This window comes from Pseudorca crassidens, chromosome 8 (assembly GCF_039906515.1).
Source record: "Pseudorca crassidens isolate mPseCra1 chromosome 8, mPseCra1.hap1, whole genome shotgun sequence".
NCBI lineage: Eukaryota > Metazoa > Chordata > Mammalia > Artiodactyla > Delphinidae > Pseudorca > Pseudorca crassidens.
The window spans coordinates 84,912,765-84,939,128 of NC_090303.1; the positions used below are offsets into that span (position 1 = coordinate 84,912,765).

Consider the following 26,364-nt stretch of genomic DNA (forward strand, 5'->3'; position numbering starts at 1 on the left):
AATGAGGTAGATAGTCATTGGAGTTGAAAGGTACTTTTTGAAAAAGTTGTTTCCCTTTTTACCCACAGTAGTTCTTGCTATATGGTTTCATCAGCAAAGTGTCAACTCAGTTAATTTGAATCAGATGTGTAATTGATCAAACCAAAGCCAACCGCAAATATCTGGGTGTCACATAAAATAAATTCCTTAAAACACACACAAACACACAAACTTGATGCAGGAATATGAATTTTATAATGTGAACTGTGTACCTTAGAAAGAGGTAATGTATTTAGCTTTAATAACGTGCATATAAAAAGAAAACACTGAGAAAACCATTCAGGGAGAGAAATAACTTCTTAAAGCTACATCAAAATCTTTTCAATTATGATTTTAAGTCCAAAACTGATCTGTGCACTTATAGAAAAAATGCTTCAATGTAAATGTTCTTGTGAAATGTTATCTTTTGAAATTTTTGTTTCTGAGTAAAGAATAGTTGTTATTTCCAGGGGCTTCCCTGGTGGCGCAGTGGTTGAGAGTCCGCCTGCCAATACAGGGGACATGGGTTTGTGCCCTGGTCTGGGAAGATCCCACATGCCGCGGAGCAGCTAGGCCCTTGAGCCATGGCTGCTGAGCCTGTGCGTCTGGAGCCTGTGCTCCGCAACGGGAGAGGCCACAACAGTGAGAGGCCCGTGTACCACAAAAAAAAAAAAAAAAAGAATAGCTGTTATTTCTGAATATAATGCTTCATGCAAATGTCTTACTAGAAATCATGTGTACTTTGGCTGTATTCATATCTGGCATCTTTTAGTTTTGCATTTAAGATGTTCTTATTGGCTCCTCTGCTTTTTACATAACAGGATTATTATCAGTTTCTCAGGATAGCTTGTTTCTAAATATTGGACTTTTAAAAACAGTTCTTAAAAATATCTGGTATTAAAATTTTGTTATTTAGTGAATGTTTTGTTGCTTTTTGCCAGATTTAGTCCAACACAAGTTCTCATTGCCTTTGGTCAAGTCTAGGTATTTTTTTAGGAAGACACTGCAATTGCCAACAGAAAATGGCTACCTGAGAGAAGGGAAAGTGAGTTCATATAGAACAGCTGTGTCTTCACTTTCAAAACGGATCACTTTTCTAGTCTTAATCAAGGAACAGAATGCATAGTAAAAGTAATAAATGACATTTCTGAATACGTTCATTTAACTATTAGAATTTGTGGATTTCCTTCTCTCTAGTTTCTCAGTTTCACTTGTAGAAAGAGCGTGGACTCTGTACCTCTAAAGAGCTACCCATCTTTGGTGCTCCTTAAAGGAGGGAGGTTGCAAAATTTTAGATCAGTAGGCTTTGCCAAAATGTATTGATTTAAAAATCTATTTTTCATATTTAATCTCCTACATCTATACTCACCCAGTATATAGTCTTTTTTTTTTCTCTGTCTCTCAGGGATGTTTTTGGGGAGAGGGGTTATTCTCTGGAAACTCAAGTTATAGAGTACAAGAAATCCAGGAACAAGAAAAGATCAAATAATGTAGTCTGGCTCTTTGAGTGAATTATTACTATAAATTTTTATTTCAGTATAATTAAGATTCAAATACATAGTTGTTAGTAAAGAAACTGATTGGGTTATTTTCTAGGGTTGTAGGATATATTCTATAGGCTTTTTTTGTTTGCTTGTTAATGAAGTTCTGCTTGAGATAAAAAGGAAGGAGGCAATATTGAATTAAGAAAAACAGATCCTTTGGCTGTGGTTTACATTTCAAGACAGGCACACATTAACACAACATTGTGAATCAACTATACTTCAGTTAAAAAATAAAGAAGACAGGCACATCGACACAGGTAACATAGAGCGCAAATGCAGACTTTTTCTTTTAATCTTAAATGTGGAAAACAACCTATAAGGAGTAAAAAAAAAAGTTTTAAGATTGACTTTTTATTTTTCCCTTTTCCCCTCTTCTAAAATTCCTTAGAATCATAAAATTGAAAAAGACATTGGAAGTCATCTTGCCTTATCTTCTACCCAGTGTGGGAATCCTTTCCACAATACCTCTAATCTTTTTAACCTCTATTTTAAAGAGGTCTACTTATTTTGACCTCTTAAATTAATGGGCTGCCTATTTGTGGAGAGAGCTGTCAGATTATTTGTTGGCTCTAATTGTTGCCTTAAATTCAGCTGCAACTTTATGAGTTTCTCCCAGTTGTGTCTTCTGCTAGAATATGGAATATGTTTATTCCTTCTTCCATTTAACTACCCTTTGAAAACAATTGTAACATTCTGGGTTAAATTCTTTTAATTTTTTAACTTGGAGTCCCTCAATTCACAAGTCTGTGAATAGTCTTCAGAGGATTATATCGTATGTAAAATTGTGAGCATATATGTGCATTTTTCTGGGAAGAGAGCCAATAATTCTTATTAGTCTCAATAGAACCCGATTCCCTACCAAAGTTAATATACCAGACCTGGGATGGACCTGGTAATCTGCTTTTTTTGTTTTTGTTTTTATATTTTTTAATAAGCTTGCAACGAGCCGTCTAGTCAGCATCTCAGGAACCATTGCACTGGGTAAGTTCTAAGATTCTTAGAGCATTTTTGATTCCACTGAAAATTGTAGAATTTTTAGAGCTTTAGAGACCATCTAGTATACATATAGTTTGTGGTTTGCTTATAGTTAATTCTTCCTATCAAAAGATGAAACTGGTCCCAAAGGGTGGGGTTTTTATTTAAAACTTTATTTCAAAGTCTTGGCAGCCATTCATAAACATTAGGAATGTGATGGCGCTATTTTAAGTCAGGAGTATTCCTAGAATTTTTGTTTGTTAGTCCCGATTTAATATTTTAATCTAACATAGGTTTATGAATTATAATACTTTTTGATTAATTTTTAATCTGTAAAATTTTTAGCCTCTTTCGTTTTTACTATTTCTAAGGAAGGATAGTATAACTTAGAATTCAGTCATTTATGAACAGTGGTTTCAGTATCACATCTGCCTTTTGGAACAGTTTGAGCCTGATACAACTCCTCCTGTGCTCTCTCCCTCCCCCAAAGACAAAACTACTCACCCTACAAGGCTGTTTTTTCAGTAAAGTCATACTTTAATAACTAATGATATAAACCAAAATGACAAAGAATATCTTAAGGTTTGAAGATGTCTCTCAGTGTGCTGTGATTACTTCATTTTTATAGGAGGAAAGAAGTCTGTGATAGGCTTTGACTTACTATGGTTTTTATTCCTTTTTTAAAAAATATTTATTTGGTTGCACCAGGTCTTAGTTGTGGCTTACGGGCTCCTTAGTTGAGGCTTGTCAGCTCCTTAGCTGCGGCTTGCCAGCTCCTTAGTCGTAGCACACAGGCTCCTTAGTTGTAGCATGCAAACTCTTAGTTGTGGCATGCATGTGGGATCTAGTTCCCTGACCAGGGATCGAACCCGGGGCCCCTGCATTGGGAGCGTGGAGTCCTATCCACTGTGCCACCAGGGAAGTCCCAGGTTTTTATTCTTAATTAAGTGGCAGTATAATGATACCGTTGGCTCTTTGTATCCGCGGGTTCCGTATTCATGGATTCAGCCAACCTCGGATCAAAAATATTTGGGGAAAATAAAAGTTCCAAATAGCAAAAATTGAATTTGCTGCACTCCAGCAGCTATTTACAGATCATTTACATTGTATTTACAACTACTTACATAGCATTTACATTGTATTAGGTATTATAAGTAATCTAGAGAGGATTTAAAGTATACTGGAGAATGTGCAAGTAGGTTGTGTGGAAACACTTAGCTATGTTATAGAAGAAGGGACTTGAGCATCCTAGGATTTTGGTATCCTCGGGGGTCCTGGAACCAATCCCCAGTGGATACCAAGGAATGACTGTATAATGGAGAATAATACCAGAATCCTGGGAGAGGAGAGCAACTTCTTTAGGGAGTTGGGAGAGTGTACCTTTGGTTGAGAATTACTGCCATAGTATTCATTCATTCATTCATTTAATAAGTATTTATCAAGTGCCTCTGTCAGACATACTTTTTCAGGTGCCAAATTGAATTGTGACTATGAGCATTATTGTGAGTGGTTAAGAGTGATTTGGAACCAAACTGCATGGGTTTGAATCCCAGAGTTTTTACTTGCTTACTTAGCGAAGTGACCTTGGTCAAATTACTTAATCTCTCTATGTCTTAGTTTTCTCATCTGTAAATTGGGGATCATAATTTTATCTAAGAGTTGTGGTGAGGATTTAAATGAGTTCTTGGAACAGTATTTTTATTAAGGAATGCAGCTGTTTTCACACACATAAACATACATATATATAATGCCATGACTAATTAAGCCATAACAGTACAATATTGTACTGTAATTCATATTTTGGTTTGTATTAATTTATACACCACTTTGTTTCAAAAAGGATTTGAGACAGAACCGAAGCCTCCTGAGGAATACTCTATACCCGAGCAGCACAGAAGAACTCAGATATGGGTTCAGATCTTATTTTGAAAGGCAAAGGCAGAAATTTAAAAATGAGTGTATATAAGTGCTAGGAATAGATACTCAATAAATGTTATTTCTCTTATGTTTAAAAGAAAGTCATTCACTTAACAAGTTGGTCACTGCCAGCGCAAAGTGTGCCATGGTGCATGTAGACATAGTTCTGTGAGTACATTGGGCAGCAAAGTGCAGGCTGGATTTTAGTCCCAATTTAGCCACTTGGCATGGAGCTCTCGTGCAGTAAGCAGTCTGTACAACTGTGCAGTGATTCTGAATACAGTGTTAATTTGCTTCTCTTTTGAAATTCTTTATAGATACTGAATTGTATAATGCAGTAGGACCATATCACCTAAACCAGAATTCTTAGATCATGTTCTCTATCAATAGTTCTAATTGTTAAAATATTCATAATTGTTTCAGATATATCATTTTGAATGCAATCTGCCCCATATCAACATAGTCAGGTTTTTTTCCTCTGCATTTTGGTTTTTATTTATTTAATTTTTCATACTTTTTACTTTGAGGTATTGTAGATTTATAATGCAATTGTAAGAAATAATACAGAGAGATTCATACACCCTTCATCCAGTTTCCCAGATGATATCTTGTTACTACTGCACAGTAACACAATCAGGAAATTGACATTGATACCATCAACTTACTTTACTCAGATTTCATTAGTTTTACGTGCATTAATTTGTGTGTGTGTCTGTGCATGTGTTTGTATTGAGTTCTGTGTAATTTTATCACATGTATAGATTTGCATGGCCACCTAGACAAGATATGGAACAGACCCATTTACAAGGGCCCCTCATGTGCCCTTGTTTAGGCATAGCCACCTCCCCCTGGCAAGCCCCTGGGAACCACTAATCTGTTCTCCGTCTCTATAATTTTGTGATTTCAATAATGTTATATAAGTGGAATCATGTAACCTTTTGACATTGGCCTTCTTTATTCAGCATAATTCCCTTGAGAGCCATTCAAGTTATTGCCCCCATCAATTGTTAGTTCATTGGTAACTGAGTAGTCTGCCATGGTATGGATGAACCACAGTTCATTTACCCATTCTGATTCATTGGAAGGTTGTTGCCAGGTTTTGGCTATTATGAATGAACTTTCTATGAACATTTATTTATTTATTTATCTTTTTAAAAAAATTAATTTATTTTTGGGTGTGTTGTGTCTTCGTTGCTGCACGTGGTCTTTCTCTAGTTGCGGTGAGCGGGGGCTACTCTTTGTTGCGGTGCGTAGGCTTCTCATTGCTGTGGCTTCTCTTGTTGTGGAGCATGGGCTGTATGCATGTGGGCTCAGTAGTTGTGGCGCACGGGCTTAGGTGCTCTGCGGCATGTGGGATCTTCCTGGACCAGGGCTCGAACCTGTGTCCCCTGCATTGGCAGGCGGATTCTTAACCACTGCGCCACCAGGGAAGTCCCTCTATGAACATTTACGTACAAGGTTTTGTGTAAGCATAAATTTCTTTTTTCCCCCAGTTGGCTTGGTGTTGAATTTTATCAAATGCTTTTTCTGCATTTATTGAGATGATTGAATAGTTTTTCTCTTTATTCTGTTTTTGTGGTGAATTATACTGATTTTTGAACGTTATAACAGCCTCACAATTTTGGAACAAATTTCACTTGGCCATGATGTATTATTCTTTTTATGTAACTTTGATTTGATAATATTTTGTTTAGAATTTCTGTGCCTGTGTTTATAAAGGATGTTGACCTGTAATGATCTTTAATGTCTTTATCAGACTTTGCTATCAGGGTTCTACTAGTTTCATAAATGAGTTTCTCTATTCTCTGAAAGAATTTGTGTCTTCTTTAAATGTTTGGAGTGAAGCCATCTTAAATTTTTTACATAATACTTAAATTTATATTTTCTATCAGTATCTGTATTAATCACTTTCTGGATCTTTCTTCTGAACAAGACAAGGACTTTACCATTCACCTGGTTTCCCTTCTCCAGCCCTTGTTCTTACCCTCATAATTACTCCTGTCGGTATCACTGAGATTACGGTTTTGAATGTTAGTAAGCTTTTGTGTTTTGTTTTGTTTTCCAGTCAGCACTTATTTAAACTTACTTTACTGATTTCTCTGCTTACTCTTTTCTTATACCTTGATTATTATTCTTGGATTATTTTTTTAAATTCCAGGTGTATATCTTTGAGTAATTCGTTCACTAGAACTCTGAGGGAAGCAAAAATTTTGTGTCCTTGTACATTCAAAAATGTCTTGGGAATTCCCTGGCCGTCCACTGATTAGGACTGTGCACGTCCACTGCAGGGGGCACAGATTTGATCCCTGGTCGAGGAACTAAGATCCTGCAAGCCATGTAGCACAGCCAAAAAAAAAAATTCTTAATTTCACTCCCACAATTGACTGAGAGTTTGAGTAGATACAGAACTCTAGGTTTTAAAGTATATCTAGTTGTCCCAGGGCCATCTGTTGAAGACTATGCTTTCCCCGTTGAGTAATCTTGTCACCCTTGTCAAAAATCAATTGACCATAAGTCTATTCTATGGGGTATATGTATATGTATAGCTGATTCACTTTGTTTTAAAGCAGAAGCTAACACACCATTGTAAAGCAATTATACTCCAATAAAGATGTTAAAAAAAATCAATTGACCATAGATACATGGGTTTACTTGTAGACCCTTCAATTTCTGTCCCATTAATATACATGTCTATCCTTATGTCAGGACTACAGTTTTGAATACTATATCTTTTTAGTAAGTTTTGACACCAGGAAATGTGAGTCTTCCAATTTAGTTCTTTTTCAAGATTGTTTTGGTTTTCTGGTTTCCTTGTGTTTCTGTATGAAGTTTCAGATTAGCTTGTCCGTTTCTACAAAAAAGGCAGGTGGCATTTTGATAGTAGTTGCTCAATCCCCTTTTATATCTTAACTTCTTAAAATGCTTCCCACCTCTTCTTCCTTCTATACCATATTCTGGTGCATTTCTTGGCTCCATTTTTTAGATTACTAATTTAATTTGTTCTTTATTTTTTTCAGTCCTTAATTAGTTTTTTTATTTAAATGATCAAAATTTAACTTCTAAGAGTTCCAATTTATTTCTTTTAAAATAAATGTATTATCATCTTGCATATCTCAGGGCAGTAATTGTACCTAGTCTAAGGTTTTATTCTATTTAATTTGTCAACTCTCTTTCTTTGGGTACGAGTTCTGCTTGTCACATTAATAACTTTTTCATGTTTGGGTCTTGGTTTTGTGCTCATTCACCTTTATTTGAGAGCCCTTGTTAGCCTTCCTGTGAATGTTACATATGTTTATTGCAGCAGGTCTCCACTGACTGTGGGTAGAGATGGAATGTGCAATGAGATAGAGCGTACCAATTGCCAGACTTCTTTAGTGTCTGTCCCCTCTTTTTCCTGGGATTTAATATCCACCCAGGGCTCTGTCCTGTCTTTCTGATCCAAGGGTTTATACTCATTGTTCCTACCTGGGGAGTGACACCTTTCTTGTTTGATGCCACTGTTCCCATCTAGGAGCAAATTATGTACCTCTATTCTATAATGCTTGAACCAAAATGGTAAATGGTGGGAGAGGTTGACCTGCTTTGTAACTTCCATGCCACTCCCTAACCAGTTATGCTGTAAATTCTATAAATTATTTCAGTTCTTTCTGCTGTCTTCCACCTCTGGGCTTAGTTTACTCTGAGGGCTGTTCAGATCACTTGCAGTAGCCCTCTACTCTGGGTGTATAGCACTGTGGTTTCCTTCTTTAAGCTGATTCTGTCAGCCTTACATCTTTCAGTGATTGACTAAGACCATTTCTTGCTTTCTTTTGATTATAGTTTTTTTGGGGGTTTTTTTGGGTTTTTTTTTTTTGCGGTACACGGGCCTCTCACTGTTGTGGCCTGTCCCGTTGCGGAGCACAGGCTCTGGACGTGCAGGCTCAGCGGCCATGGCTCACGGGACCAGCCGCTCCGCGGCATGTAGGATCTTCCTGAACCGGGGCACGAACCCGCGTCCCCTGCATCGGCAGGCGGACTCTCAACCACTGCGCCACCAGGGAAGCCCTAGGTGTTTTTTTTTTTTAAATGGCTTTTGTGTTACTTGTGGGGCTTTGGGGAGAGGGGAGCTTGCTTGCAGTGTGCTCAGCCTACCATCTTGACTGTCAATGACTATGTCATATTTATAGTGAAATAAAAAGGAAAAATTGAAAAGCTAGCAAAAAATAAAATATTGATGAAATGATTGAAAAAATTATGGTTTTTGTTTTGAAGAGTATAAGCAATCACAAATGAACATTGGCATTCAAATATATAAAAATTAAAGCTTCAAGAACAAATATAGTTTTCAGGAATATATTTACATGAAATTGGAGAGGCATATGTATGCTATGTTGCTGGTTTCTCTTGTTTTCTGCTCTTTGGCTGAAGGAAGAAAATATGGATTCTGAACTTAGTGCCTACTTTGGGTGAATAACCTCTGTAGAGTCAACATTAGCCTGTGCCTGTGACAGACTTACGTTGGTTGCTGAGAGAAAAGCAGGCCAAAGATGTCTGACAGAGCTCTGAGAAAACATCAAAAAGGATTTTTGATTACAACTTTGGTTCAATAATTTTCAGTATTACTCCCTCACTGTTATCTAAATTTGTTTTATATTTTTCCATTATAAAACAATATGTCTTAGAATTTTTGGATAATATAAAAGGGGTGATAATCCTCAACCTGAATCATAACCACTGTTAATACTTTGGTATGTTTCTTTATAGTATTTTCTTATCATAGCTTCAAAAAAAAATTAAAGTAATATGGTATTGTTTTTTTTTTCCAGTCCAAAAGTAATGCCTACTCAATGAGAAAGCTTGGAAAATAAACACCAGCACTAAGGAGAAAAAACCAAAATCACTCATAATAACTGCCCAAAGATAACCACAATTAAAATTTGATGTATATCCTGCCTGTATTTTTCATGAATATATACTTTTTTCTTTGTTGATATGGTATCATGCACTGCTACTATTTTGTACCTTGCACCTTTCATTTGCAATATATTGTGAATGTTTTCTCATGTTAGTAAATATTCTTGTATGTACTTTTTTTAGTAGTACATAGAATATGAATATATTTAAATATGTTTATTTAGCATACTTAACCATCTCCCTATCATTGGACACTGAAAGTGTTTCTAATTTTTTACCATTATAAATAATATCGTAGTGTGTATCTTTGTCCATACATCTTTCCATGCATCTATGATTATTTCTTTAGGAATAAATTCCTAGAAGTGGAATAGCTGGGTCAAAGGGTATGTACATTTTAATGCTTTTGATACATAAAAATGTCAAATTTTAAGCTAATCACTTGTTATATTCTGTCTTGTATTGCTATCTAATTGTTTTATGTGTTTGTCTTGTCTCCCTAATTAGAATATAAACTTCTTGAGGGCAAGGGAAGTTTCTTATACATCTTATGTATCCTTTGATAGTGTGATTGACAATGTTGGACTTATGAGTGATCAACAAATATTGTATTGATTTAAAGCTGTGCTTCTCCAGTCTTTGGATGTCATAAACCTATAAATTTAAATATATGTATATTTTGGGGATACATATAGGCTTGCAAGTTTTTTATTTTTCCGAGAAAGAATATTAAAAAACAAAATCAAGTACCATTTTCTATCTTCTTCATCTCTTAAAATAAAAGAATATTTAATAAAAAGTTTCTAATTTCTGAAAAAAGGACAGACTTTTAAATGGAACATTTTAGCATTTTTAAAAACTCATTGCCTTGTCCATATTTTTCTCATTTTGTGTTGGACTGGTGAATCTTCACCTTAGCCCACCAGTGGTCTGTAGACCAGCATTTGGGAACTACTGATTTAAAAGACTTGGAGGATTAATAGATAAACCTGTTTGCAACTCTTTTGCAAAATAATTCTTTCCCTTGCTCACGAGTCTGTCTCCACCACAATATTAAGTATACATGTGCAGGTAATGCTATTTCATTACACTGAATTTATGTATCTCTATGTACAAGTGCTCTAGTAAACAGACCAGACCTTGCTGATGAACATCTCAGATATTTCCAATTGCCAAAACCAAAAACTATATGCTTTCCAAGGAATTTGAGACAGGTTAAGTGTGGTATAGTAGAAAGAAGGCAGGTGTTAGAGTCAAACTGCCCAGGCTTGACTCCTGGCTTTGGCATTAAGTCACTTAATTTTTTTTTAGCTTCCTTACTTGTAAAATTAAGATGATAATATCTTCCTCAAAGTGTTTTTATAGCCCCTGTTATAGCAATTACTTCACTGTAATGTAATTATTAGTTTAGGCATCTGCCTTCCTCACATGAGTTCTTGAGGCTAGGAGTCATAGCCTCCTTTGGCTACCGTGGAGCCTAGCAGGGCTCAAGGCATAGCAGGTGCTTAATGAAATGACTATTGAATCCATACAGGGTTGTTGTGAGGATCAAATGAGATAACACTTGTAGAAGCTGTTTTAAACTTTAAATTCTATACCAGTGTTAATTGTTTTTATTGCTTGTAAGAGCTGTCTTTGGGAGCTATCAAACCTTTGGGAAGAGACAAAATTATTCCATTTAACACTTCTACCATGCTTTGCACTTTTCTTCTATGTTATAAGAAAACAAGTTTTAATTGGGGTTAATGTGCAGTTAATTTGCTTCCTGTGAAGGCAGAGGAATTTCCTTTTTTTTCTCCCCCCACAGTGGAAGTGTCACGATATTAAATGTTTGTTTTATTTGGTTGCTACCACACAATTTTAATTATAGCAAGATCAGCTTATTTCATATTTAAAGAATGGTGCCCATTGCTTTATCCTCTTAACCATATAACTGATAAAAGAATACCAACCCTGGAAGAGAACAGGAGCCTACGTTATGCCAAAATAATTTTAGTCAGAGCTCTCTTTTTAACATTCACTGACTTGTAAAAATGTCATCGTTTCTAATCTGTTTATAAAGCTCCTGGTGAATTTTTGCCACAAGATGGCATTGGTGATTATTGAATGCATGTCTGTTGAACCAGAATTCTGAAAAATGGTGCACACAATTGTTCTTATTCTTTTGGGGATGAGTTGAAAACCTTCATCACTGCTTATGTATTAATTAAATTTTGTTTTGACTTCCGAAACAGGGTTAAATGCTACTTTACATCACTTCTTTCTGTATTCAAGTATTGTTTTGTTTCCTGTTTTTCTGTCTTTATAACTACAGTTACTATGTATTATTTGCCATGTGTTGTATGTGTCTGACTTATTGCTGATAATTGTGGTAACAGGTAAGAAGAAAATACGATGGGACCCAGTTAGGAGGCGCTTCATTCAGTCCTGTCCCATCATAAGGATCCCTAACAGGTTTTTGAGAGGTGGGTGATAACTAGCAAGAGAACTGTGCTTCGTATGGGTTAAAGGGAACTTTGAATGAATTTTCTAAACTCAAAACTCTGGTTTTAAAAAATTGTCTAAACAGCTAAAATTGGATGAAAGAAAATCTAGAATTTAATTTTAAACCTGTGTTTCATAGTGACCACTGTTGGAATTGTAATTATAAGTTTTAGGAAGTTAGAATCACTTAATGTGTATTAGGTCGTAGAAATAAATCATCTCATTGATGTCAGTATTATTCCACTGTAAACATATTAAAAAGAACTTTGAATAATTTATAAAATATGGGGTATGGGAAATAATTTTCTAAATATGATTTTAAGAAAGAAATAAAATTTATGTGACTATAAAACTAAAAACCTCTTATGTCAGAAACCATAAATAAAAAGATAAAAGGGGGAAATATTTGTAACAAATGGTTAATTTCATGAATATATAAAGAGCTTTTATAAATCAATAGTTTAAAAGCAAATACCCACTAGAAAAATAGGTAAAAGAACATGAATAATCAATTTGTAAAAAAGAAAGCTCAATAAATATGAACAAATGTTTATTTTCACTATTGTTATAAACATAATTAAAATAATAAGGTTATCATTTTTACCTATTAGATTGGCAAGACTAAAAATAAGAATACTCAGTGTTGCAAGGGTATGGGGAAATGAAGCTCATATATTGAAGGAAGTGTAAATTTGACACAGCCTTTCTGGATTTAATTTGGCAATATGTATCAAAAGCCTTGAAAATGTTCACATCCTTTGACCTAGTAATTCTTACTTTTAGAAATGTTTCATTCTTTCTATTTTTACTTCTTCTAGTAAAACATACTCCCTACTGAAAAAAGAAAATCTCAGAAGAGGGTTGAAAACTCTGGTTCATACTGTTTTTCTATATATAATAAATTGTCAGACAAGCGTTTTTATTGTTATAGTTTAGACCTTATTATTTATAAGCCAGTGTATCTAATTTTTTTTTTTTTTTTTTTTTTTTTTGTGGTACGCGGGCCTCTCACTGTTGTGGCCTCTCCCGTTGCGGAGCACAGGCTCCGGATGCGCAGGCTCAGGGGCCATGGCTCACGGGCCCAGCCGCTCCACGGCATGTAGGATCCTCCCGGACCGGGGCACGAACCCATGTCCCCTGCATCGGCAGGCGGACTCTCAACCACTGCGCCACCAGGGAAGGCCCCCAGTGTATCTAATTTTGACTGAAGAGATTATTTAAAAAAAAAACAAAAAGACTAGAAAAAAGACCTGCAGCAGCTAAAGATGTTTCTATATCTAGTGCCTAACCTATTTTTAGTGGCCAAGGTCCAGATCATGAAAAAAAAAAAATCTAGCCTAAATGGGTCAAGATAACATACTTAGGGTGCTATGCTACCTTTTATTTTGTTTTATTTTATCATTTGACCGCGCCGTGTGGCTTGTGGGATCTTAGTTCCCTGACCAGGGGTTGAACCCGGGCCATGGAAGTGAAGAGACCAAGTACTAACCACTGGACCACCATGGAATTCCTGCTATGCTACCTTTTAGCATAAATAATTTTATTGATAGAAACTAATAGGTAATTTTAGTGTTATGTGACCAAAAAAACCATTGTGCACACGTAGCCAAGCAGTACATCTAATTTGATAAAATTTTTCTTTTTTCTATTTAAAAATTAGAATACTAAGTTTTTGATTTACAATGAGAAGGCTAACTTGGGGGCTGACTAAATTTAAGTATAATTAAGAAATTGTTTAATTAGGATGTAAAATTCAATATAATATCAGTTTTATACAAATATAAAAAACAAAGGAAATAGTGAAATAACATTATATCTGGATGGTGGGATTTTATTTTCTTTATATTCTCTGTTTTTCAATATTTTAATCATGGAAAAAAGAGATTAGCACAGGTAAGTTTCATATCTTTGGTTATTTTCGTAAGCCCTAAATTGCCTCAAAAAATTTCTGAGGAAGATGGTCTCTGACAGTGCTGAGAAGAGTGAGGCGGGAGTAAACTCAGCATTAGCAACAGCAAGATCACCAGTGACCGCTTCTAAATCAGTGGCCTTGTCTTAGTCCTCACCTTCTTTGACCTGTTTGTAGTGTTTGATCTGTTGACCACCTGTACCTTCTTAACGTTTTCTCTTCTTTTGGGTTATACTTTGCTGTACAATCTGAGATGTTTTCTTCCTGCCTCTTTGATTGTTCATTCTGTTTCCTTTACTGGCTTCTTTCTTCCTACTCACTAGAGATGGGTATTGCTCCAACGTTCTGTCCTCTCCATTATCTCCTTTGGTTATCTCATCAGATTTCACAGACTTAACTAACCTTGTTCGTTCGTTTGTTCATGCTTTCATTCTTTCAGTATTTTTTGATTGCCTCCTGTGTAACAGGCTTTGTGCTAGTTCAATCATCTAGATTATAGAGAATCAAGTAAAGAAACAATTACAGAATAATTTGAGTGTAATTCTTTGTGATAAGTGTCCTGACGAGTTAGTGTGATATGGGAGCACACAGAAGAGGTACCTGACTCAGCATGTGGGAAGGACAGGGGAAGATAAGTAGCCATCAGGATGACTTCTCAGAAGAGATGTATTGAGTAGTCTGAGTATGTGTTAACAGGGGAAGGTTGGAACATCTCAAACAAGGACCAAAACAAGGACCAAACAGCTTAAATAAAGGCAGTTAGGCAAAACAGAGCACGGTCTTTCAGAGAACTGTAGGAAGTTTGGCAGAGTGGGAAAGAGTGTCGAAAGAAGAAGCTGGAGAGGGCCCATATCAAGTGGAGCACCACCCAAGGGGAGTTTTCAGGATCAGTTTATTTAATTAATGAAGAGATTTAATTGGAAGACCAGTTAGGGTTATTAGAGTTATCAAGGTGAGAAATGATAAGAGGCTGCAACTAAGGTAGTTATATTTAGTAGGAATAGAGAGTAGCTAATTGATTTGAAATATAAGGAAGTGGAATTAGATGAGACTTGATGACCAATTCAAGAGGAGGAGGGAAAAGTCAAGAAAGCTTCCAGCTTTCTGTGTGGACCATTTTCTCTTTACCAGGTATTATATAGATGGATGGAAGAGCAGATTGAGAGAAAAGATGATAAATTCAGTTTAATCTCCCCAAGCCAATAATAGCATATCCTTGAACACTCAGTCTATGAGTTATTTCTAGAGAAACCTCCTTGGAAGGCTTGTCTCTTTGTTTTGATTGCACCCTCTGTGTATCTGCCTGTATCATAACACTTACCACACTGAATTATAGTCATTTGTTTACTTGTTCCTGCCTGCCATAGACTGTAAGCTCTGTAAGGGCAGGGACAGTGGGACAGTGCCTTTCATTTCTTTATCTCCAGTTTGTAGCTCAGTGCATGTAGTAGGTATATCATATGTATTTGAGTTGAACTGAATTATTTGTAAGGCTGCTGTCAGGGAATAGGATGGGACTAAAATTTTAGTACATTCTCAACTTCTCTCTGGTGGTGGTGACAGTAAACTAATAAGTTGCTGAGAATACGAAAATGCTACTTAGTGTTTCCTTAGATTTTTAAAACAACTTATCTATACTTTTGATATTGCCACTTTTTCAAGCCTTTCGTTTTGGGACTCCTACTACACATTATCTCTTTTGATTCTGATTAAACAGTTTCATAGGGCTCATTTTCTGTCGCTAGATTCCTTCACTAGATCCTGCATATTCTCTAAAAGATGTTGCTACCCATTATAAGTGGTGTGAAAACAGTATCAGTGTAGTGAAAACAGTGTGTTTTCATTACAAAATGATAGACCGATTACACCCATTTACCCTCCCATACTTCTCACTTATTACTGAAAATGACAAAGCAGACCTACAAAAAAGAATGAATCATAACTATATTGAAAAACAGAAAAGGGAGGCTTTGAAGCCAGATTACCTATGTCTGAATCCAGGCTCTGCCATTTACCAACTGTGTGACTTTAGACAAGTTGCTTATTCTTTTTTTTTTTTGCCTCAGTTTCCTCATCTGTAAAATTAGGATGATGATAATAGTATCAACCTCCTAAGTTTGTTGTATCAAGAGAGGTAATATGTGCAAAGCACTAAGAAGAGTTTTTACATTTAGCCAATGTTTTTTTTTTCCATAATTGAAAACATTTATTTATCAGAAACAAAGTCAGCGTAACAAGCCAAATTAATTGCCTTAACTCTAGCTTGTCAACTAGCTAAAGACCAGGATAACAAATATTTATACTGACAGTCTGTTTAGCCAACGTTGACTTAATGTTAGCTGCTGTCATTCTTGCTATTGTTATAATACCAGCAAATTTGAGGAATTTCAGGGTAACAGAAAGCAGTTGGAATTCTAGTGATTGAGAAACCAGAACAGAATAAAATGCAACCCCAAATAGGTACTCCTGCTGCACGCTGGAAATCAGATAATTTCCTAAAGAGCTCCTTTCCTGAAACTCAAGCCTAGAATCAGCAAGTGTAGGAGGAGGGAGCAGGTAGGGGTAAGATGGAACAGCAGGGCAAGTAATTAAGGGACTGCCTTCAGAACTGTTATTTCTCCTACTTCTCTCCCTCCCTCCCTGGCAATGGCATTAGTTCTAAGATAAAGCTCTAAGAACAGTTCTTCAAGCAAAGTAGGGGATTTGTTTAGGGGAGGGTTGAACAGGCAGTGCTTTCATGGACTGGGATTGGAAAGAGTGTGCGCACAAAGCAGAGCTTTAGGTAATGGACCTCCACAATAGATTGGATGAGGAGGGTGGAATAGGGGGAGGAGAAGAAAGCAAACTCCACCAAGGACTGATGTACATTAAACGACCATGCTAGCAAAATGCAGCCTTCCTTATTTTAGAAAAACTGCTTTTTCTCCACTTCTAAAGAGAAACCTGTCTGTGAATGTACCACTTACCTGAAGACACCCATAATCAAACACATCTCCCATTTGGAGGTTTGGAGACAGAGTAATACAACTGTGGAGGAAATTCATTATCTCTTAGAATACTAATCAATGTAGTCCTTCACTTATTAATATGAATCAGTGATCAAGGCTTACCAGACATTTTAGGGAAACTAAACTTGTTCTGATCACAGCAGGTTTCCTCAGAGTCAAGAGAGAATTGGGTCCACAAATAAAAAGACAACTGCCATGCAAAAAAAAGGAATGGTTAAGGAATTAGTTCCATATTGAAACTTGCTGAAATAAAGATGCAGTTGGAGGATTAAATAATACACAGGCTTAAGACCAATTTTTACAAAAATAAAGTAGAGGAAATTTACAGACCGTAAAGCAAGAGGACAAAAAGAGAAAGTACATGAGGAAAATTATACTTTGAGGATAGATCTAAGTGATCCAGTATCCATTTTATAATGTTACATAAGGAAAGACAGTGGAAAAGAGAAAATAAAGAAATAAAGAATATTTCCCTATGCTGAAGAAAGACTCTCGAGTTTTCAAGTATAAAGGGCCCACCAAGGAACAAGCTAGAAAAATATAAAAGCAAAAAGCATCTATCTGTACATTACTGAACTACTTATGATTCCAGAGATAGAAAACAGGCTACATAGAAAGACTCAAGACTGAGATTTCTCACCTGCAACATAGTTTGCTAGAAGATAAGTGCCTTCAGTGTTCTGAGGGAAGATTATTTTGAACACAGAACTGTACCCAGCCTCACTAATATTTAAATGTCTAAATGGAGGTCAAAATAAATAAGAACTCTGAAAGTTTATGAACACACCCTTTTTGAGAAAATTACTTGAAGAGGTGTTCCCAGTAAAATGAAAAACAAATCCAAGAAAGAGGAAGGTTTGGGCATAAGAAGCAGTAGTGTATAAAAAAAGCAGAAAAACTTAAGAGTTGTGTCTAAATACAGGGACTGTGAAGCCTGGTATAATTGATAAGAAAAGTTTTCTAAATATATAGAAGAATAATGTAAATCTAGTATATGTGTATGTATGTGTATGTATATATATATATAACATTCTGTAACTAACATTTTAGATGATTTAAACAAACTGGGGATAGGAAGAAAGTAAAACTCTGCTAAAGATCTTATAATTTTTCATTTTAGAATTTCTAGGTGTAATATATGCTTATTAAAATTCAAATAATATGGAAATATATAGGGTGAAAAATGAATGTCCTTATCTCAAGCATATATAACAAATTTGTATAAATCAATAAGAAAAAGACATCTCAGTACAAGAATGTATAAAAGGCTTGAGCAGCCACTTCCCAAAAGGATCAATCCAGTTGGCCAACAAGCGTGAGAATGTGCTCAACCTCACTAGTAATGAGATAGATGCATGTTAAAACCACAGTGAGCTAGGTCTACAAACTCACAGGAATTGCTAAACTAAAAAGAATGATGATACTAATACTAAATATTTTGTAACCAGTTTGGCCTTTATCTGGTAAAGATAAAGATTTCCATACATTATGACTCAGAAATTCCATTTCTACATTTATAGCCAACAAATATGGGCCCCTGTACACCTGAAAACATGTACAAAAATGTTTATAGCAGCATTAAGAGCCACCAATCTAAACAACCCAAATGTCCATTCACGCAACATAGACTGGATAAATTGTGGTATATATTCATACAAAGAAATACTATTTGGCAATGGAAATGAACAGACTACCTCTAACCCCAGCAATGTGGATGAATCTCAGAAACATGATTTTGAATGAAAGATCCCATAAAGGAAACATACTATACCATTCTATACAAATACACTTCAAAACTAGGCCCAAATAAACAATATTGTTTAGGGATGCATACTTAGGTATAATAAAGCTATTAAAAGAAAGCAGGTTTTATGATTGCCATAAAAATGAGGAAATAGGTTTCCTCTGGAAGTGAAGGAGGTGGGTTGGAGAGGGTTGTGATCAAAAGGGGCAGGTAAGAGGGCATCTGTGTGCTGGCAGTATTCTATGTTTTGACCTGGATGATGACAACATGTTACTTTTCTGATAATTTGTTAAACTATACATTTATAATTATGTTCCTATACATGTGTTGTATTTCACAATGAAAGAGGTTAAATTAAAAAAGCAAGGTCCCATTTCACATCTTTACTCCTCACCTTATTCCCTTATCCAGAAGTAACCACTGTTAATAGCCAAAGTTCTTTCCAGACGTGGTTTACTCTGTTGTTAGAGAAATACCAATTTATGGGTTTTTAAAAAATATTAGGGGTAATACTATGTAGATCTCCCTAGGGAAAAAGGAAAGGAAAAAAGAAAGTTGATTATTTCAGTAAAATTAGAAAAGTGGGAAAATGAAATCATAAGAAAGAATGGTTAAAAATATATATATATATATGATGGCAGGGATAAATCTAAATAAAAATAAAGATCAAATTGGGTTTATCTGTGGAATGTATTTAGTACTTTAAAAGGTTAAAAGAAACAGTTTGATTTTTCCGTTATCAAAAGCATTTAATAAAATTTGATACTCAGTGTGTTCATTTTATTAAAATGCATCAAGCTATACTCTTATGATATATGTACTTTTCTATACATATATTTTAATAAAGACTTTATTTTAAACCATTCCTGGTTAAGAAAAAAATTTGCATCCAGAAATGAAAGAAATTTTATTTTACTGATAGACTATCTACAAGAAACCAATAGCAAATATCATGTATAATAGTGAAACATTACCAGTATCGTCATTAAAAATGTAAAAAACAAGACAAAAATGCCCATTATCATCTCCACTATTCAACCTTGTTCTGGAGGTTTCAGCCAATACAATGAAGAAAAAATTAAAAGGTACATATATTGGAAAGAAATAACTGAAAGTTGTCTTTAATAACAGGATGATATGATTGTCTGATGTAAAATTCAAGATAATTAACTAATGATAACTAATATTAGAGTTTAGAAAATTGGCTGGATAAAATTTAAACTTGCAAAGATAAATTACTTTCCTGTATATTAACAACAAGAAATTAAAAAATAAAAGAGATATCTATTCACAATTATATAGAAAATTATGAGGTACTTAGAAATAAAAAACAAGAAGAAAACAATGAAACTATACTGATGATATCAAAAAGATGAGGATAAATGGCTAGAGACTATATTTCTTCATGGGTCATCTCAAGTAAAATCCTCAAGGGACGTGCTTAAAATTTAGTTTTAAATTTTAGTCTGACATAATTTCAGACTTACAGAGAAGTTACAAGAATGGTAAAAAAATTGTCCTGTATTCACCCAGGTCCCCCAGATGTTAACATTTGATCACATTTGCTTTATCCTGCTCCCTCTCTCTCTCCTGTCCTCTTCCCTTTCTCCCCTCGCTATCTGTAATACATATGCATATACATATTGTTTTTCTGTTTGAACCACTTGAGATTAAGCTGCAGACACTATGCTCCTTTACCCCTAAATATTTTGGTGTTTGTTCCTGGAAAACAGATATTCTCTTATGTAACTGCAGAGCAAGTACCAAAATTGGGAAATTAACACTATTAACACTATAAATAATGGATTAAATTAACATTATCATCAGATTTACAGACCTCATTTCAGATTTTGCCAATTATTCCAATAATGTCCTTTATAGTAAAATAAAGTCCCAGAATCATGTGTTGCATTCAGTTCTCATGTATCTTTAGCCTTAATATTTTTGAACAGTAGGGACTTAGTCATATTGTAGAATTTCTTTTAGTTTGGGTTTGTCTTGTGTTTTTTCATGTTTACGTTCAACTTATACATTTTTGGCTGGAATACTACGGAAGTAATGCTGTGTTCATTTCACTGCACGTGATGTTGATTTTACTGGTGATGTTAACTTTGATCACCTGGATAAGATGGTGTCTGCCCAAGGGGCCTCTTACAGATTTTAACAAACTGATTCTAAAACCTAATGCAAGAGTAAATAGGGGAAAATAGCTAAGAAGTTTTTGTAAAAGAGTAACAAAGGGGAATTTGTCCTACTAGATGTTGATAGATACTTCAGAGCTTTCGTAATTAAAACGGTGTAGTAATGGTACAGGAATCAATAAATAAACAGTGGGACTGAACAGAGCCCAGAAGCCCAGGCTGATATGTAGTGACAGCTGTCTCCAGTATGCTTTGCTCAGCACTTGAAACTAACTCATGGTAACACCAAAGTCTGTCAAAGCAAGTTTCTTTTACTGCTGCCAACTTAGACTTAAGATGACTCTGCCCTAAGAAGCCAGATCTTTATATATGAATCTCATACAGTGTATGGAGTCTCTGTGGCAGGAGATGCTTACATAACCAAGAATATTGTGTGCTGCTGTGGATGGATGGCCTTTGCCTGAGCAGCTTGGACTCTGGGAGTAGTAAAACGGTCTACGTACCAGTCAGGGATAGGAACCAGCTGGCCCAGTCTTCCCCGGCTTTCCTGTCCAGGCTTCCAGGTGTACAATAGAAGACCTGTCTTCTCAGATAGAGGTAATGCTGGGCTTTATATTTGGAAAGAAGGGACCAGTTAAGTTAAACTGAATTTATCATTTAGGCTGTATGATATATATAACTAGTTAATACTTTTAGCAATAAAGGTTTTAATTTTTTTTTTACAATGGCTTTATCACAAATGTTTGATAGCACATCTAGAGGTGGCTACATCTTGTGATAGGCTTATTAAGCAAAAATGTTATATGCTACTTTATTTGCAAGCTTTCGCATTTAAGATTGTGTGATGTGTCTTAATTGTGTGCCTTCTTAAAGAACAATAGATTTTGTGTCCAAGGTGATTAGACCTGGATATTGGGATTTTATTAATTCTACTCTAGAACATGTCAATTTAGTACACAATAAAGATGGCATTTCATTTCGGTGTAGAAGGGATGACTTTCCATAAGGGGTTTAGGGACAATAGCCTATCCATTTTGCAGGAAATATTAGAGCCCTACTACCTCATAAAATACACAAAAATATGTTCTGAGTGTATTCAGGTTCTGAATATTAAAAATCAAAACTAAAAAATTGTTAGAAATAAATAAGAATAGTAATTTTATAATGATGCAGAGCTAAATGAGATGTAAAGCAAATGAGCCTTTTGTTGTTGTTGCAAAGGAGCCTTAAAAGAAAAGATTGAGAGATTCAATTACACAAAAACTTCCATGTAGTAAAGGGTACCATAAACAAAATTAAAAGCCCAATAGCAGGCTGGAAGAAAGAAATAGAATAAATAAATAATTTCTACAAATCTGTGAGAAGGCAACACAATAGATAGGAAAGTGGACAGGGGATATGATCAGGCAATTCCCCAAAGAAGAAATACAAATGGGCCAATAAACATGTGAACTAGTAAAAATCAGGGAAATACAAAGTAACCTGACACCCATCAGATTGGCACAAACTAAAAAGGTTGAAGAGGGCATAAAGGAATAGGCACTACCATACACTATTGCTGGGGGTATAAATTGTTGCAGTCTTTTTGGAAAGCAATATGGCTCTATAACAATATTATATCTGTAACAATTTTTGGAGGGGGCTGCGTTGGGTCTTCATTGCTGTGCGTGAGCTTTCTCTAGTTGCGGTGAGCGGGGGCTACTCTTCCTTGTGGTACACAGGTTTCTCATTGCGGTGGCTTCTCTTGTTGTGGAGCACGAGCTCTAGGTGCGCGGGCTCAGTAGTTGCAGCACGTGGGCCCTAGAGCGCAGGCTTAGTTGTTGTGGCGCACGGGCTTAGTTGCTCCACGGCATGTGGGATCTTCCTGGACCTGGGATCGAACCCGTGTCCCCTGCATTGGCAGGCAGATTCTTAACCACTGCGCCACCGGGGAAGTCCCCTATCTGTGTCAATTTTAAGTGTATATTCCTTTGACCCCAGAAATTATGTTTCCAGAAATTTTTAGACATTTGCATATAAATCTACATAAAGAAAGCTTTGTTACAAAATTATTTGTAACAGTATTAACATTGGCGCAACCTCATCATTGCCTTATCTCGGACAGCTTCTTCCTTTGGGCTGCAAACTAAAGCCCATGTCCCTGGTTACAGTAAACTCTGGCTTACTCCCTGGGGTAAAGAGCAAGTGTGCTCATCATTGTCACATGATGAGCACACTGAAGCAAAAAGATGGCTCAGTTACCACAGGTACATACTCCCTCAGCTGCATGTTCCCTTCTGGGTATTGAGTACACCTCTGCATACAGGTTCAGTTTTTGTTTTGTTTTGTTTTGTTTGCGGTACACGGGCCTCTCACTGTTGTGGCCTCTCGCATTGCGGAGCACAGGCTCCAGACGCACAGGCTCCGGACGCACAGGCTCAGCGGCCCTGGCTCATGGGCCTAGCCGCTCCGCGGCATGTGGGATCTTCCCGGACTGGGGCACGAACCCGTGTCCCCTGCATCGGCAGGTGGACTCTCAACCACTGCGCCACCAGGCAAGCCCACAGGTTCAGTTTTAATTTTTGACTTCTGCATTTTCTAATTGGAGTTCCTCAATCAGGTAACCTAATTCTGTGGCTGATTTTATTAGTAGCAAGTACTTTTTAGGAAAGTGGGGTTTGCACATGGAGAATTTGGGACAAGATTCAGAGAACTACTTTAAGAATCTAAAACCCAGTTAAGTTTTGGTCAAGGTTGAGGAGCCTATGCTATATTCTTTATAATGAAAATTAATGTGTAGTCTCCGTGACATTGACCCTGATAAATCCCCATGATTTATTCAAAATAAAATATGGCTTTCTAATATGTTAGTCACTCTTGGACTATAAATATGTACAAAGAAATCTTTAGTTACTGACTAAAGAGAAAGAATAGTTAGCTCTTTACTCCTAGCTATAAGACTTCTTGACAGGATGTATAATATTTATCATACGTTGATCAGATGCTCTTTACCCAGCAGTTTAATTTGCATAGATAATGGCATTATTTACAGAAGCCAGCAATTGAGCTAGACAGGCACTTTTTTTTTTTTTTTTTGCGGTACGCGGGCCTCTCACTGTTGTGGCCTCTCCCATTGCGGAGCACAGGCTCCGGACGTGCAGGCTCAGCAGCCATGGCTCACGGGCCCAGCCGCTCCGCGGCATATGGGATCTTCCCGGACCGGGGCACGAACCCATGTCCCCTGCATCGGCAGGCAGACTCTCAACCACTGCGCCACCAGGGAAGCCCTAGACAGGCACTTTTGATAGACATATTATGTGAGCCACAAAACTTTAAATTTTCTAGTAGCCACATGAAAAAAGTAAAAAATAGGTGACATTAATCTTAATTTTTATTTGACTCAAGAGATCAAAAATGTCATTTCAACCTATATTCAGATATAAAAATCAGTAACTTTACATTTATTTTTGGATGCTAAGTGTTTGAAATCCAGGGGATATTTTACATTTAAAGCATAGCTCAGTTTGAACCAGCCTTAGTTCAGATGCTTAGGAGTCATATGTGGCTAGTGGCCACTGTGTTGGACAGCGCAGGACTAGACTGTAAGCTGCAGAGGACAGAAAGAGTAATGGTCTTACCATTGTATCCTCAGCAACTAGTACAGTACCTGGTATGTAGAGGCGTCCAGTAATATTTTTGGCTTAATGAATGAATGAATGAGTGGGTAAATATAAAATCATCTTTCATTGACTCCTCAACCTTTAATCCATGTGAGTTACATTTGTCTCAAAAATAGTTGGCAGTAAACTTAGAATGGAATGTCTTCTCCGTTGTACAGTCGTTTAGAGAAAATCCTGGAATATACTGTATGTCTTTTCATATTTGCCCAAAAGCAGTTTCAAAAAGTATCTTTTGTCTCCAGGTAATAAAGCAAATGACATTATAGAGATTCTTAGAGTTCCTGTCTGTTGACCATAGCAACTCTGTTTTTTTTCTTAAAATTTGTCTTGCTAATTCTTAGAAACATTTGTGTTTTGAGAAGACCATTGCATAATCCAACCCCTATCCCCAAAATTGTATCTCTCTTAAGCACAATATCAAAGTCCACTGAGAGCTCTACACTGTTTTGATCTCCCTGTTGCTGTTAACTTTGACCTGAAGTTAGTATCAGTGAAACTTCTGGTGTCTGTTATATATCCCTGTTTTAGGTGTTGTGGGTGATACAGGCTAATTGCTATACATGATTTTTGCCCTTTAGAAACTTAGAATTATTTGGAGAAGAAAAATAAATATTAACTAAATGAGTAGAGAAAAATTAAATTTGTAAATTTGTTCAGTGTTTTCTGTGTGCCTTAGGTTTGGTAATAGAAAGGTGAATGCAAATAATTCCTCTTCCCTCAAATAGCTTATAGCCTCCTGGGAAGATACATATATTATTAACCAATAAACATTTTAACATAATAGCAAGTATAATAAATCTGTAAAGTACAGGAATAATAATCCATTCATACAAATGAAGAAGCTGAGACTCAGTGAGGGTCAGTGACTTGCTCAAGGAAGCAGTTAGAAAGAACCTGGATTCAAATCTAGATATTTGTAGAAGTTATTGCTCTTTCTTCCACACCACGTTTTCTGTGTTTCAAGATTTTTAGAAAGAGAAATTGAGTTCACTTGAGGTAAATCACAGCTTGTGAGTAAATTTCCTCAGTGATTATAGTTTGCCTAAAATTATATTTATTATGTATTTACATAGTTATGGTGTAATCGTCTTAATTGTCCATGTCTGTCTTATTATTTGAGTGGTATGGTACTGAATTGTAAGGGCTGTAGGTTTTTTCTTTTTTTGGCCGCACTGTGCGGCTTACAGGATCTCAGTTTCCCGACCAGGGATTGAACCCAGGCCATGGCAGTTAAAGCCTAGAGTCCTAACCACTAGGCCACCAGGGAACTTCCAGGCATTGAAGGCTAGGTAGACCAGGCCAAGAGCTAAGGGAAGGACTCGACTTTCTAAGCAGAGAGACAGACGTAAACAGGCAGGAATGTGAGGGATCAGGATCAGGAAAGGCTCTGAATTGTCGTTTGAAGACTTCAAGCTTGAGCAGTAAGGAGCCATCAAAGATTCTCAGGACCAACAGGTTGGAATTAAGTGATTGGGTGATTCGTGGTTTGTTCGTTTGGTTTTTAGTTTTTCTAGCTCTGTGCAATTTCTTTTCAGTTCTTGTTTAAAAGCATACCGTAGGAAGTGGGATTTTGATTTAAAGTATAAATATGTGAGGCCTATATTAGGCTGGTAATAAATGTTTATATAACAAATGTTTATTAGGTGTCCAGCATTGTCATAAATATTAATATTATACTAGTATCTATTCCTAATATATGAAAGTAGATAAATCTGTAGGATAACAGATGACCATAGTAGCTTATTCCATCCAGTGTGTATTTAAGCATCTTTGGTTTGTAGCTATATAAGGGTTTGTGTAGACTGGTGTAAAAATTGTAAGGATAATAGAAGTAATATAAATTCCGGGGTTTTTTACTCTAAAATAATGTTGAAGTAACTTTTAGTAAACTAGTTGACATAATTTAAACTTCAGAAAGCTTACAAATACAAATTGTAGAAATAGCTTTTTTTTTTTCCTTTCTTTTGGCTGTGCAGCTTGTGGGATCTTTAGTTCCCTGACCAGGGATTGAACCCGGGGCCCCAGCATTGGAAGCACCGAGTCCTAACCACTGGACCACCAGGAAATTCCCT

General features: G+C 36.1%; 1 protein-coding gene across 3 annotated transcripts in view; it reads left to right on the forward strand.

Annotated features, from left to right (window-relative positions):
• The window catches only part of KLHDC10 (kelch domain containing 10), a 59,135-nt gene that overhangs the window by 16,616 nt on the left and 16,155 nt on the right, over window positions 1-26,364 (forward strand). The window contains exon 2 of one of the 3 annotated variants that reach the window (XM_067747002.1): window positions 11,726-11,812. The exons of the other annotated variants lie outside the window; for them this stretch is intronic. Within the exon in view, the coding sequence (XP_067603103.1) occupies window positions 11,726-11,812 (87 nt within the window). The remainder of the gene's footprint in view (window positions 1-11,725; window positions 11,813-26,364) is intronic. 3 annotated transcript variants of the gene reach the window in all.